Source organism: Tinamus guttatus, unplaced genomic scaffold, assembly GCF_059628265.1.
Source record: "Tinamus guttatus ecotype Peru unplaced genomic scaffold, ASM5962826v1 Tinamus_guttatus_pri_ptg000149l, whole genome shotgun sequence".
NCBI classification, from domain to species: Eukaryota; Metazoa; Chordata; class Aves; order Tinamiformes; family Tinamidae; genus Tinamus; species Tinamus guttatus.
The window spans coordinates 1,515,865-1,530,766 of NW_028288683.1; the positions used below are offsets into that span (position 1 = coordinate 1,515,865).

A 14,902-nucleotide genomic window follows, 5' to 3' on the forward strand; every position below is an offset into this window, starting at 1 on the left:
GCCTCGTCCCGCCTCCTCGCCGCCGCTCCGTCCAATGGGGAGGGCGCGCTGCGAGCTCGCGCTTCCGCTCGGCTGGGGCGCCGCGGAAGTGTGATGTGGCGGGCGGCGCGGCGCCATGGTAAGGCTGCGAGCCGGGCGGGCGGCCCGGGTCCGCGCCCGCTCCTGCGGCGCGAAGGGGCCTGGCAGCGCCGCCGGCGTGGGCTCTGCCCGCCGGATACCGGGCGGGCACTGCGCCGTTAGCGGCGCCGCCTTCTTAACGGCGCGGCCACGTCCCGGCCTGGCGCCCGGCCTCGCGTTTCGGGGAGGAGCATCGAGGCACCGGGCGCGTTTGCCCGGGGAGGAGGCGGCGTGAGGCTCGGGTTGGGGCCTGGAACCCGGGTGGTGCTGGCACCTGCGATCCCAACATCCTCCCTGTGCCCGCTTCCGCGGGAGACAAGCCGGGGCTTTGTGTTAGGGTGCTAGCCACGGAATAGCCTAAGGCTAAGGCAAAGATGCTCCTATGAGCAGTGCAGCCTCAGGATGTTAAGATTGAAAGTGAAAAAAAAAAATAAATAGCCAAGATAAGAAAGCCACTCTCTGTGCATGTAAAGGGTTTTACTTATTTTGCTCTGCACTTCATCACTAGTGATGTACTTCTACTGCATCCCTTTGCACTTACCACATTCACATTAAAAGATCAGTATGTCCTGAGTTGTCCGATGGTTTGGTTCCAGAAAGTTTCAAGGTTTCCAGAACAAGGACATATGAAAAAGACCTGGCAGTCTGGTGGAGCTGGGCTTTCTTCAGGGAAGCCATCCCCCTCCTGTTATATCCCAGAGCTTGGGCTGTCCATGGTGCTATCTCTGGTGCCATGAGACTGCAGAAAATAAGTTGTGAGCTTGTGAGGTTAGCTGTCATGAACAATGATTAATGAAAGCTAATGAAAATGTTTTGCTAGTTGCAGGGTCAGCTGCTTCCAAACAGAATATATAGAAGCAGTGCCCTCACAAGAGGAGAGAGGATTGGAAGGGGCAACTGTTGGATAGAAGAAAAATATTTTAACTTAAACTAATTTTGAAGAGAAGTAGAAGCTGCTTAATGGATCAAAAACTTACTAGAAGTGGAATGGATGCAGTATAGTATCATAGCTGTTTTTACTTAAGAAACCCAGAAAACAGTAATATCCAGCAATTTAGTTATAAGCAGAAAATGTCTTGTTTACTTTCCTCCAAAAATTCTGTGTCAATTTAATCCATTAGTTATTGTAATTTATATCTGAAAATATTATAGAGCTTTTCCTGCTGGCATTGAAGAATATGCCATATGTGTTATGGGGGTTGGAAAGAAGACTAAACTAACTTTACATTAAAACTAAACCTGAGGAAACTTACACTTAGAACTACCTAACATGAAGATTTTTAAGAAGTGGCAAAAGTTCTCCAAGTCAATATTTATGTCCATTTAGAGAATACTTAAGCAATGGATGAAGAGCATTCACTCTATTTATAATTCCAGAAAGTACTATTAGTTTCTTGTTACTCTGGATAACATAATTAGTTTCAGGCTACAGAAAAAGAGAATTACAGAAATAGCTCCTATTATGTAATCGGAGGAAAGAGGGAAAATAAGCTCTATAAAATTGCAAACTGTAAATAATTTGAGAAGACTTGGAGGAAAAGAAAGTTTTACCATGCTTCTAACATAAATCTGTATTTATTGAATAAGGACATGGACATACAAACTCAAGCATTCCATTAACCCAGATAAGCAAAAATAGAGTGTTTTCTTTGCTGTTTTTTTTTTTCCCTCCTTTTTGAGAGAGAGGGAGGATGGAGGGCGGGAAGGGAATACTGCATCTGCTATTTATTTATACTAAGAGTGCACTTATGAAGCTGTTGGGTACGTATCAGGGCAAAAACAAGTAAGCATGGAGTTTCAGCATTGTCACCTTGATGTCATTTTAGTGCTATTTTAAATTACACTAAGAATTGTTTTACAGTTGAGAGTTTTAGCCAAATACACCAACTGTTTAATTTTGTTAATGAGTTTCTCATTGTTTAAAAAGATTGGTTGTAATTTAAACAGATGTATTAGGATCTTATGGGTATGCTTTTCAGTCAGCTGAAGACTATGCTCTGTAATTAGACAACATGTTTCTTCAATAACTGTCTAGAGGAAAGATGCACTGTTTGTCTAATAGAACCCTAACCTAATTGTCTGTGAATGCAAAAAATGTATGTTAGACAGAACCATTATACACAGGAAGAGATGTGAATGAGTGCTAAGTACTGTAGCTAAATTCCTTGGAAACGAAATACTGGGGTGAATGTGCAGTAAACATAAACCCTATTCATACTGGAGCAACCAAATGTGCGAACTAGACCGGTATTTATATACTTTTTATTAAGCACAAACCAGTATTGTTTTAACAACGCTTTTAGTTTTCCAGTGTAGTTAATTGATATGCAAGCCTATAGTTCAAATTAGCATGCTGCTTTGACTAATGGCTGGAGGCCATTTCATTCCTTGGAATTCCCTGTTTTGTCTTAAGATTTTGACAGGCATCATTGTCCTCGTTGCTGACTGCCATAAGGTTTAGGTGAGAAGTGGGAAACATTCAAATGTCTCAAGCTATAATGTTGCTCTTCTAACTGCCATCTAGTAACATGAATATTTCCAGTGCATGCCAATACTGCTGATCTGAACTCAAGAGCCTTCAAGCATATTTATTCTGTTTGTTTCTGTGTGTTATATGGAATTATTTTTACTGAGACCATTCTGGATGACATAAGGGAAATAGTATTGTGGCATTTTTTAATTTATAAATTTGGGGAGAATTTTAAAGAGCCTTCAGCCAGGTAGCTCTTAATGTTAGAATGCATGGTCTTAAATTTCTAAAGATATGTGAAAGGAAAGCTGGCTCTGGAGGGTTTTGCTGAATACAATACCTCCATAGCACTTCAGGTGATATGATAGTGTTCCATAAATAGCTGTGGGCAGTACCTGGAGAAGAAGAAGAAAAAAGTATAATTATTTAAGAACATAAACTATTCTAATAAGGTGTAGAAAATCCAAGCATATCTAATGAAGGCCACCATTTCCACTAACTGTCTAAAGCCAGAGTGGCATCCTAGGGCCTCTTGTTTTCTGCATTTGCAGTTGAAATCGTAGGAAGGTAGTTGTCTTTTCACCATCATGCAGATAAAGACTGAAAGGCAACATCCCTAGCTTATTTTTATAAAATGAATTAGGCTCATGGGATCTACATGGAGCCAGTTAAGTCATTTTGAAAAATTCCAGAAGATGACTTTTAGATTCCAGGGGCCTAGTTTAACCAAAAGAGTTGCAACCCACCTGCATTATTAACTGCATTTTAGAAATACTACATTAACCTATTAAGCTATGTGTGAAAAGGATCCCAAGAAATGTATGACACTCTTACAGCAGCTTTTGATTACAAGTTCTATAAATTTAGCTGGGCTATAAGAATTATTTCAGATGCAAAATTTAAAGCAATCCACTAAAATTCCAGGTTAAACATTGTAAACATTTTTAGTATGCGTTCTTGTTGTTTTAAAGTGATTTTATGAGTAATTCAAAGCACTATTCAGAGGAATCCTTAGGCATATATAACTAAGCAATGCCCTAAGCTGTGTAATTGGCCACCACATAAAAAGTCCAACAAAGAACTTTGTGTTATATATTACCCGTATTGATTGACTAATAACACACTTCATGAGTATGAGGCTCCTGCCAGCGCTGAGGGTGAGGGAAACGGGGCAGTGTGCCATTCCGCCACTTTTGCGCAGCAAAGTACCCCTCAGCTTGCTACCTTTGGGGGAAGCAGCTGCAGGAGTTCATGGGAACTGTGCTCTGGCCATGCGATGTTGAGCGCAGCTGTCTCTCCCCAAGGACAGATCAAATTAATCAGTTGATAGGGAATAGCTTGCTTGGCCAAGAGGCAGCTGCTGTTGGATCCAGCACCAGCAGTTCCTAGACCTGCAGGAGTCTGGAGATGCTGCTTCTGAGAGGTGGCAGGATTTGGTTTTGTTCAGAATTTGAGAGTTCCCTGGTTTCGAAGTCACAAAAGCTTGTGCCTACTGTGAAGACCAGAGGTCCCTGCCAGTGAGGAACACCATTCAGTCCATTGCAATTTGCCCTAGAGCAGACAACAGTTTATCTAGCTAAACTAAAACAGCAAAGAGCTGAAAAGCATGTGATTGTTGTTGTTGTTTTGCTTAATTTTTAGGAAAAAAAAAAAAAAAAAGAAAAATGGTTCTTAGATCTTCAAAAGATATAGGAAGAAAGGACCTGCAGCAGCCCTACACAGATCCCACCTAGTTCTCTGCTAGGAGAAGGGAACTGCGATATAGCATCCCTTCATATGTGTGAAGTATTTATACTTAATTAAATAGTCCTACATAGCAAAGCCATCTGGATTGAGCAGTTGGAAAAATGAGGTATTGAAATAGGAATTCACCAGCAATGCAGAATCCCAGAATGAAGAGTGAATTTATTCCATTTGCTTTGCCTTTTTTGGAGTTAAAATAAATAGAAGCTGAAAAATCAGGGTAACTGCGTAAAGAGAAAATAAAGCATTTCCAATAAGCACTTGTCTAATGTTATGTGTTTAATGTTAAGCTATTACATTCACAACAATACCTGATGTTCTAAGTTGGGGAACACTAAGTAAAGAATATTAAAGCTACAGCTTGTGAAGCTGAATCAATTTCACATTGAGAAAGGAACTTTAGTCTCAGATTGGGACTAGTCATTAGAAACCAGGAATTGCAAAGTCAAGTTCACCCATATTTCCTCTAAAAATCTTAGTGAAACTATCGGGGAAAAAAAAAGAAAAAGAAAAAAGACCAGAGATTACTACTCTGTTGTTAATTGGAGCAAAGATGTGGCACTTGCAGAAAAAGAGCTCAGCTGACTCGTCCAAAGTTTGCATGAGGTTTTGAAGATAACAGATAATCTTTAAGTGAGCACCTGCTCTTATGATGTTTACACTTGTAGAAAATAGAAGACGTAGTTTCATGTAAGCAATAGTAGTTGCTTATAGTTTGATACTAGAGAGCATTTTGGCCACACAAAACTCACACTTCAGTAAAGTAAGATAATCCCATGAGATGAATTAAAATATCACTAAAGTTTTGTGAAAGTTTTGCAAATAGCCAGATACAGTAGAGGATTCTTAAGAACCGCTCCTGTTTATAACCCGCAGGCAGAGTAGGTAGCTTTCAAACGTTGATTCTTCTTTATCTATTTGTCTAGCATTTCTTATATAATTCGCAGCCTGAAGAAAGCGTATTTCTATCAAAGAATATTATAAATTTTCACAAACAAAATGAAGATTTTAGAATTATGGTCTTTCTACAGTTTAGGGAGGTTTTGTTGCGTATGTTCCTACAAATTTGCCAAGTTTTGTCTATAGTCTTTGTAAAGCAATATGCTAAGGATCCTTTTGCGTATTTCTGGTCATTTGGTCTTGGCTGCTGCTGCTTTAGTTGTCAAGTATTCTTTCCCTTCGCCACTGCCATATTCTAGCGATGCAGCTTGCAGCTACATTTGCTCTTAACAGAGCAGAAACATCTGTTTTCTGTAACTCTGAGCCTGCTGCTAATGGGTTTCCACAACCTGGCCTTGGAACAGGTGCCTGGGAGCACAGTTGTAAGGTGACCATTGTGCTTGCTATTTCTTTACCCTTCTTGGGATGGATTCAGGAGGGAAAAGCTCAAATTCATTCTTGCACCATTGTGGGCAAAAAAATAGCTGTTTGGATTGTTGGCTCATTGGTGTTGTAGGATGTTTTCTGCCTTTAATGGGTATTATCAAAGGTACCATTTATTTTCTCTAGTTAATGCAGCGAGGGAGACTTTTTACTGCGAAAGGTAATTTTTTTCTCCTTTTCTTCTTTAGTCTGCCATCTTCAACTTTCAGAGCCTACTGACTGTAATCTTGCTGCTAATATGTACCTGTGCCTATATCAGATCTTTGGCTCCCAGCATACTGGACAAAAATAAAACTGGGTATGTTGTCTGATACTTTTAATATACATGAAATGTTTGGTGTCAATTACAGTGTTCTGTTACCTTTTAAAAATGTGTGATATTACACACATTTATAATCCTTTATGTAGGACTATCCTAAGATTTGAAAAATTTTAGTCAATTATGTTGTATTTCTCTCACCTTCAGAGACAAAATCTTCCTTTTTGCCTTCTTAAAAAAGTTAAAGCACTTACAATTAAGTGTAAGTGCACGATTGTGCAATTTTACAATAAGGACTTTTTAAACAACAAATGTCAGCTAATGTTGCCTTACTAGGACTTATTTCTACAGACTTGCAACATACTTTCCTCATTAGATTCGTCTTTGAAGATTCAGAATATGTATCAAAAAGGAAACAATTTTCTCTACATACAGCTCTGACTGCAGTTATTCTTGATTCTTAAAGTTGAAGTATGAAAGATTAACAATTGAGGCCATTTTATTCTACTTGTTTTGGATACACAAGTTTGAAACAGGATTTCAACAATAATCTACAACTAAAAAAAACAATGTTGAAATATTTCCTAAAACATGCAACACTATCCTTATTTCTATAGCTTTTGTAAAATCATTGTTGTGCATTCTGCAAGATTCAAGAATTTGTAAAAAAGACTTTAAAAGCTTCTTTTCACTGCAACTCTCACTTTTATTCTTACTTTTATTCCAATTTCCTCAGGAGACTGACCTTTTTCTCCTCTACATTCCCAGTTCTTTTGGAATATGGTTAATGTAAACTGAAACAGTCCTATAAAACAGCCAACTGAATCTTCGTAAACTTGCTCAGTAGCAGAATTTTGGGAATTTTGGTAAATGAGGAGATTTACAGAACCACATCTGTATCTTCCTTATCTTTTAAAACTCATTCACCTCTTAGCTTATCAATTTTCTTTGTGCTAATAAGAATATTATTTGGCCTTGAATCCAAGGAGCAGGAGGCAGGACTAGTTTAAATGCGTTGTTTTTAAAGCAATGATTGGGCAGTTTTGACCTAGAAGTCACTGAGGCCATTCATAGTGGTTTACTCACATGACATTAATGTAAAGGAAGTGATATTTATAAAAACAAGGGGTAATTTAAAGCTAGAAAAGACTAATCATTACAGTTAGAAAAGACCTTCAAGATCATCAAGTCTAACCACAAACCCATCACCACCCTGCCTGCTGAACCATGTCCCTAAGTCCTTATCTGCACATTTATTGAACACTACCAGGGATGGTGCCTCCACCACTCCTACATTTGCATTTCAGAAAAAGTTTTAAATCAATCCCTGTTCTGCCAAGGATTTCTGAAGATTTGTCTTCTAAAAAAATCTTCATATAATTAATTTTTGAAATTGCCTTTTATCACTCATTCTTTTTAGCATGGAGTTTACAATCTAAATATTCATGATGTGCTAGTTTTTTTCATTTGGAGTACTGACATGAAAATTTTTGTGTCCTTTTTTCATAAGGCCATAGGGTTACCATTGACATGAAAGATTTCTTTTGATCATGGTAAAGACAGAAAGAAGGAATGACTTCATTAAGGAAGAGGGTTTCTGGAGTTTTGTTTCTGGGTTTTTTGGTTAATGGAACATAGCATGATGGTCAAGGAGGAATACATAGTGAGGAATATTTAAATAAAGAATATTTATTTTACTGATTAAAATTTTAGTGCTGTTTTTGACAAGAAATATTTCCTTTAATCTGGAGCTACTCTGTTTATTTTTGAGGCAAATCTGTCTCAAGTACAATAGAACTTCTCTTCATAAAATGTTTTCAAAGGGTGCTGACACAGGGCAGGCATTGGGCATTTGAGCTGTATGCTTGTACTTATATAGATGTTGGACATATTTTTATTTTTTAAATATAGATTCCTTTATCCTGGAGAACAAAATGTAGTCATGGAAGCACTGAAGTTTGTTTGCTGGATGGTAGATTTTTTATAGAAGTCATACACTGTTAAAACCCTATCCCTCTTCACTACCATATTCCATGCTTAAATGGAAATGTCTAGACATACTGGATAAAGTAAATTCTAGTGATATTTCATCTCGCCACAAAGAAGATATTACTTGATTATTCCTGCTGCAAACTAATAGCATAAAAAGTAGCAATACAATATTTAAGTAACAAAAAGGAGATATGTTAGAGTTATTAGTTACTTTTCTAAGTAAGCAGTACACTTGGTAAACTTAAATGTGTTGAGATATTAAGAAACTTGTTTCTGTTGGTTGAGAAGCTGTGTTGCAAAATGATGTCACACATCCACATAGCAGTATATTTCATCCCAAGGACTTCTGCCAAAATGTTATGTATTTTTCTACCAAGCCAAACAGATTTTTAAAACTTCATTTTCCCTGAAGGCCTGAAGCGTCCTGAGTGTTACCATGTGCTTTGTCCTGAGCAACAGCCTTTAAGCAGAGCAGGAGGAGATTTACAGTTTCATACTACCACTCGATGAGAACACATACCACAACATAGCTTTCTCCTTGCCGCTAACCAGAAAGCTGGGTTGGCTCACGTGCAGCAGAGAACTGCTTAAGCACTGCAACAATCTAGCAACAGGGTCTAGCTCATACTTCCTAGGGAAACTGCAGTGGGATTGACCTGATAATCACACAGCAGCTCTGTTTTGCAGCATTCTGAGACTTGCATGCAAAGATTAAAATCTTGTTAATCCTTCTGTGCGTTAATGGATCCCCTCCACCACTTTTTTTAGATGTATTTTTCCCTCCAGGTAACCAATGCCACGTGCACAATCGTCACTTCTAAGTAAGTTCTGAAGACTGGGATCTTCAGAATGGCAAGTTGCACATGTTTTGAGTCGTGCCAGAAAGTTACAGGTTTGAAAGTCAGACTGACACGATCCCCCTGCATCAGAAGAACAAGAATGAAATATAAAGGGGAGAATAAGGAACAGCTGGTTTACTCATATAGGCCATTCTACCCATGTGAGCTTACAGATGCACCCACAAGTTGTTCATAGCTGTTTTGAAGCTCCAGATCTCAATTTGTTATTTTTTGCTCAGCTAGCAATTTCCACAAACAGATCTACCAGTCTATTTCAATGGCATATAAAAACCTTTTAAGAAGGTTTACCTTTTTCTTGCTACTCTTTATGTGGTTAGGAGTTGGCTGGCTTGTCAGACCTCATGTTGTCATGACTTTAAAATCCTAAGGTGATTGCAATAAGGGCAGCTAATGAAACCACATTGCCACTATTTTGTGAGGATCTCACCTTCCTCTTCAAAAGGGGAAAAGCAAGATTTCCACAAAGACCAATTAGTTAGTTGATTTAATGACATCAGCAAAGACCTCTTGCTTTCTGATTCCTAAACTTACAAAGTTTGGAGACCCTCTACCATGGCTGATGAAGCAAATTGTCTTTTATGAAGTGATAAAGGCCTAGGATTTGTTTTCTAAATGCCACCTAAGCAGCTTCAAGGTAACAGGAGAATGCCCTTTTAGAAGATTTTAGAGGGATAGGAACAAAGTGTAATATGACAGTGAAGAGAAAAAAGAAAAAGAAAAAACCTACACCCACCAAAATGGCAAAGGAAAAGCCTTGCTGGGACTGTGAGGCAAAGTGTATGTGAATACCATGTGCGTAGAACTATGGAGCTATGTATTTTGTTCTTTGAGATTTGTACATAATGCCCTTTTACTTGCATGCAACTTCTAAAAGCATAGATGTCCTTAGGTTATTTCACTGTAAAAGCCTCTCAGCCTGTAAAAGTGTGATTGTCTAGCTGCAGTAATCATTGTGGAGCTATATAAAAGCTATATAGTCTTTTGACTGTATAGAAATAATTTGAGTTTGAGCTCAAAAGATCAAAAACTTAGGAACTTTTTTTTTCTAATAAATGCAAATGCTACAACACTTTTGGCATTAATTGGTCACCTAGAAATATTTTGGACAAAAAATATTTTACTTTCATTTCAGAAACTCTCAGTCACCAGCTGCCTCTTGGAACTCTTGGTTCTGACCTGCCGAACACCCATTTCCCTTTTTTTTCAGAAACAAAAGTTGAGAGATGAGAATGTAGCTTGCAAAAACTGCTGTTCTTGCTCTTCTCAGCAGGAACTTTGTCTATTCAACATCAGAGCTCTGACCACTTCCCAGTAAGTGGAAAATGATACCATCATAACCAAAGGGAAGCTACTAGCTAGAAAGACGTAGACACTGCAGTGAGCTAAAACCACAGAAGAGCTCCAGCTAGAAATATATTTAATAGCACTGAATTTCTTAGAGAAAATGCAAAATATGCAGACTGCTGAAGTACACAGGTGCAAACAGCCCAAACCTGCATGTCTGCCTTGAAACCAAGAGCAAACGTGCTATTGCCAAGGCCCTAGGAGACAGGTAATCAGACCACTGTGGAAGTGGCTTCAAAGCCTCTGGGAAAGCACCTGGAGAGCTGCCATACCCATACAACAGAGATACACCCCACAAACAGCATAGCTGAACTCACTACTAATCACAACATAGCAGGAGGAGAAAACAGCTTAGTTATCAATTATATGAATAGAAATGTTTTTTCTGTATTGCAATCAGGCATGCTACAAAAGAAACCATCCTGAGACAAGCTCTCAACACAACTTTGACCACTGTTTCAGTAGCTGATAAAACACAGGATTCTAATCCTAATGGATTCTAATATAGGATTGCCCTTCCAACACACACACACATCCTTTTTTAAAATGTTCTCTGTCACTTTTGCTGTTCACATTGACTTGTCAATATGAAATTATTATAGTTCAAAAAAGAAATAACATGGCACACTTGCTTATCCTTCCTTTAAATGTAACTTGAATACTTGAATCCTGCTTTTCTTTTTAGTTATTTTACTTGTGAGAATGAACCTCTTGGGTGGGGGGCAGGCTTAAAGAGACTTTAGTGAAAGGTAACTCTTAGTAAAAAATAGAACCAGGTCTAGAAAACTGTTTTGTAACTTATTTCAACACAAGTAACACTTCAACACTTTTTCATCTACTAAGGGAAATGCAAGAGATACTAAAAAGCATTAAATTTAAAATACTCAGATTTACCATCTCTTGTATCTGCAGGAAAACATGCTTTAAAATCTTGCTTAAAAATTACAAATAGTTATTTCTCATTCTGTTATTTTACTAATTCTTTTTTATTTTTCTTTGCATAATTTTGTGTCTGGGCCACTGTAATATAAGACATTGAACTATGGGTTTATTCTTTTCCATTTCCTATTTTTAAAATAGTTTTAAAATTATTTAAAACATATAACACTCATTCTATAAATGTACCTTTGTTATTCTTGCCTGCAAAAACAAATTACTATTTTTTTTGCTTCATAGCCTGTACACCATGGAAGCATCTAGTATTTGGTGATGCTGAGAACATTATCAGTGCTAAAAAAGTTCTTTTTACTTGCACTGCTTGAAAGAGAATGGAATTAAATGAATCAGTCAAAATTGACTTAAGTTTTTCTTAAGCCAACAGTTTTATTTATTTTTTTTTATCTTTACAGACTATTGGGGATATTCTGGAAATGCGCCAGGATTGGTAATTTATTTCTCTTTTTTTTTGGAAACACTTAAGACCAATATTTTCTGTGTTCATTAAATGTTTATTTATTAGGATAATGTTGCTATGTAGCAATGAAAGCCGTATGCTTGCCTCATTTTAAAAAAAAATGCACGTTTCACCTCCATGAAATTTGGAGAAGACAGAAAGGGGGGTTTTGCAGTGTTAGGGAAGCCTGCATTTTTTTTAATGTTAATTCACAACTGGGTAGCTACTGTGTAAGGATCTCATGCACTTTTTGCTGCATGCAAAAGTTGTTTAATCACATTTCTTTCTCTCTTTTTTTTTCCTCTATCTATATTTAAATTACTTAAAGTTGTTGCTAGCAAGCAACATCTCTATGGAATCTGACCACCTATATCTGATTTTAGACATTTTCCCGTAACAGTCTTGTTTATTTTCATCCTTAGTCTGAATTTATTTTTAAATGGAAGAAGGAATATAGTGAAGCTCAGTCTTATCTTGAAGGAATATCCCCAAAAGATTTTAAAAATTATAAATCTATCATAAAAACACTGTTATTCAAATTGCTTGAACAGCAGAAATATGGCACTTGTAATTTGTGATATTACTGTTTCCTCTTCAAACGTGCAGGAAGGTGTGCGGCTCCCTTTTCTGCATCCCAGGCTTTGAAAGGAAAGAGCTTTTCTTCTCATACATCAAAGTACCGATGCAGCAAAGGACTGATGTATCTTTTTGTTTTGCAGAAAACCTGTTAGAACAATTGCAGACATTTTATCCAATCTTGATAATACAAATAGTAGAACCAAAATTTTAGTCTTTATATTTTAATTGAAATACCCTGGCAAGGTGACAGCTGTCAGAAATAAATCTGAGCTGCATTTGGGTTTATTCAAAGTTGAAGAGTAATTCTTACCATCCTTTCACTTAGCAAAGTGCAAGCATATCTTTCCTTTTTACTTTATGCACTGTTTAAAAAGCTATTTAAAGGAGTATTTTATGAGGTCCCTGTCAGCTTGATGCAGTTTAAAAAAAAAAGCAGTGCATCACACAGTCTCCATCTAATAACCAATCTTCTAGTCTAAAACGAGAAAATTCTCAGTTTTTGTTGGATCCAAGGTATCATGCCATTTTGTGCCCCATACTGAGCTTCTTTCTTGTCCCTTCTTCATATAAACTGTTTTGTTAATTTTGTTTCAACTTGTTTGCTGTGATCTAATTTGATTTTCTTTTAGATTGTCTGAGGAATGAGTCAGACTATGTATTTCCTTATAAAACAGCACAATATCTTCAGTGTAGGAAGTGGCCTTTGAAGATGATTCCTATGATTTTATTTGGGTTAGAGTCAAAAGACATGCAGAAAAGTGCTGGCTTTTTAAAATGAGAATGCCTCCTGGCTTCCTTTGCATTTAACTTACCCAGTATGTTTAAACAACCTTTTCACATGCACATAAGACTTTAATAACCAGTGAGTGGTTACATATTTACGAAGTTGTGCAAATCGATGTTTAATCCTGCCACATGGTGATTTTTCTTTCAAGAAAATGAAGAGTAGGAAAGTAAAACCCATATGAAAATTGTAATACTCTAAACTGTAGGAGTTGAACTTCCTCAAAAATTTATTTTAAACAGATGTGAAACTACAGACATTAATTCACTCAGTTATTTGAAGTTTAATTAAATATATGCCAGATGATGACAACATCTTGTAATGTCCCTGTAGCAGGCACTCCTACTTGTGAGAGGTGTCACTACAAGTATTTTATTTTTTTTTTTTGCTGTGGAAAGTTTGTTACTCTTGTATATGTATGTCCTGCTAGTGAAAGAGCCTCTTTTTCTGAGGATTACAACTTAATGCTGGAGTTGGGAGCCTCGGCAGTTTTCTGTAATACTTTTCTGGAAACTGTACCTTGGAAAAGGTAGTTCACAGTAAGATGGAAGGCTGTGCACAGCAAAAGGAAATTGAATTTTGTCTAAAGCCAACAGCTCCTGTGCTGCCTTTATACCTCCAAGTGCTTCACAGCAGGAATTTGCTGCTTCAAGGAATCCTCACTGTGCTGACACTGCGAGGCAGTTTTGGAGGCTAGAAGCAACACCCGCTAAGAGGCAGGAGCAGATCTTTCTTAAATGCCTTTTACACAGAACTCAAGTCTGTTAACAGAGTAAATTTAATTTTTATCCGTGGTCTAGTAGATAACTATGCCACTGAGCAATTTGAAAGTCAGAAATGATATGTCTGTGTAACCTTCTGTAATTCTGTTTAATCACTAACCTGAGACTCTGGGGAGCAGATTCTCTCCCCAAGCTAGCAGCATAATGTCTCTTTAGCACTGAAAAAAGGCAGGCTCTGGGCAGATCCCCAGCCGTGGTACCACACACAGAAGACACAGGCAGCATATAGCAGCAGCCATGGCCAGACAGCATCGAGTTGCACCTCTTCTCAGCTGACATGGAACAGCTTTTGAACGACCTCTGCCTGCAATGAAAACTGGGAACAGAGCCAGGAAAAGATTTGGTGTTTTGATCAGTTTTCTGCTGCCTGTCCCCTGACTCTCTTGGGGCCAAAGGAGTTTAATGAAGCAATATGACCTGTCCTGTATCTTAATTTTCCCACTTTTATGCATCTACTTCCCCAGTACACAACTATAGTTAATCAGCTGTAACTGTTACAGTGACATAATTACCATGTTATCACACAGGGTCAGCCTAGAGCTGTTTAGTTGTGCCTGAATTGTTTTGTTGTTTTTTTTTCTCCCCACTCAGGTGAACGGAAGAGCCCATACGTAGCTGCATGCTGCGTGGTGATGGCCTTCAGCATCCTGTTCATACAGTAGCGCTGGGGGAATGTCTCCGACAGCACAGGGAAGGAACTTTTGGCAGAACAGATAGAGCATTATCGACTATCCTCTCACAGGCTGGATGGCCAGTCCCTTAGTGGACACCCTCAGCTCCTGTAAATGGACCATCGTGTACAGTATTAGCAATCATAATGTAACTAACTCCAGTATGAAGTGTGCTTATTATAATGTCAAGTCAGTACTGACACTGCTGATGTGACTATGTAGAACTTGTCTGTTGCATATCTGAGTGCCAGAGGAGTTTTTTTCCCCCCGTCTCCCCTCAATATGCAGGTGTAAAATTATTAAATTTGGTTTGACAAACCTATTTTCTCCCACTTAAAAATGGCAACTGTGTATGGCAATAAGACTACTCTTAGAAAAAATATTGTGGTCGTAGGATGTGTTTACAGAAGTATTTTCAGTTCTTTACACTCTAGACAATTCCTATCATTTTGTGACAGGTAAATTCGCATATGAAAAATATAACTTCTGGCTTAAGTTACACTCAGTTGTCTTCTAAGCTTGTAA

The 14,902-nt window shown here is 37.9% G+C and overlaps 1 protein-coding gene across 1 annotated transcript; it reads left to right on the forward strand.

Moving 5' to 3' along the window:
- Positions 1-31: 31 nt before the first annotated feature.
- Positions 32-14,385, forward strand: TMEM167A (transmembrane protein 167A). The gene is made up of 4 exons (XM_088522096.1): positions 32-118; positions 5,902-6,011; positions 11,518-11,552; positions 14,298-14,385. Exons 1-4 carry the CDS (start codon positions 116-118, stop codon positions 14,366-14,368), a joined length of 219 nt encoding a protein of 72 aa, XP_088378222.1. The 5' UTR covers positions 32-115; the 3' UTR covers positions 14,369-14,385.
- Positions 14,386-14,902: the final 517 nt, after the last annotated feature.

What these genes read in the sequence shown, in the direction of transcription:
- TMEM167A (XM_088522096.1), top strand. An exon ending in CTGGACAAAAATAAAACTGG is followed by an intron (nt 6,012 to 11,517) that starts GTATGTTGTCTG and finishes TTATCTTTACAG; the next exon opens with ACTATTGGGGATATTCTGGA. An exon ending in CTGGAAATGCGCCAGGATTG is followed by an intron (nt 11,553 to 14,297) that starts GTAATTTATTTC and finishes CTCCCCACTCAG; the next exon opens with GTGAACGGAAGAGCCCATAC.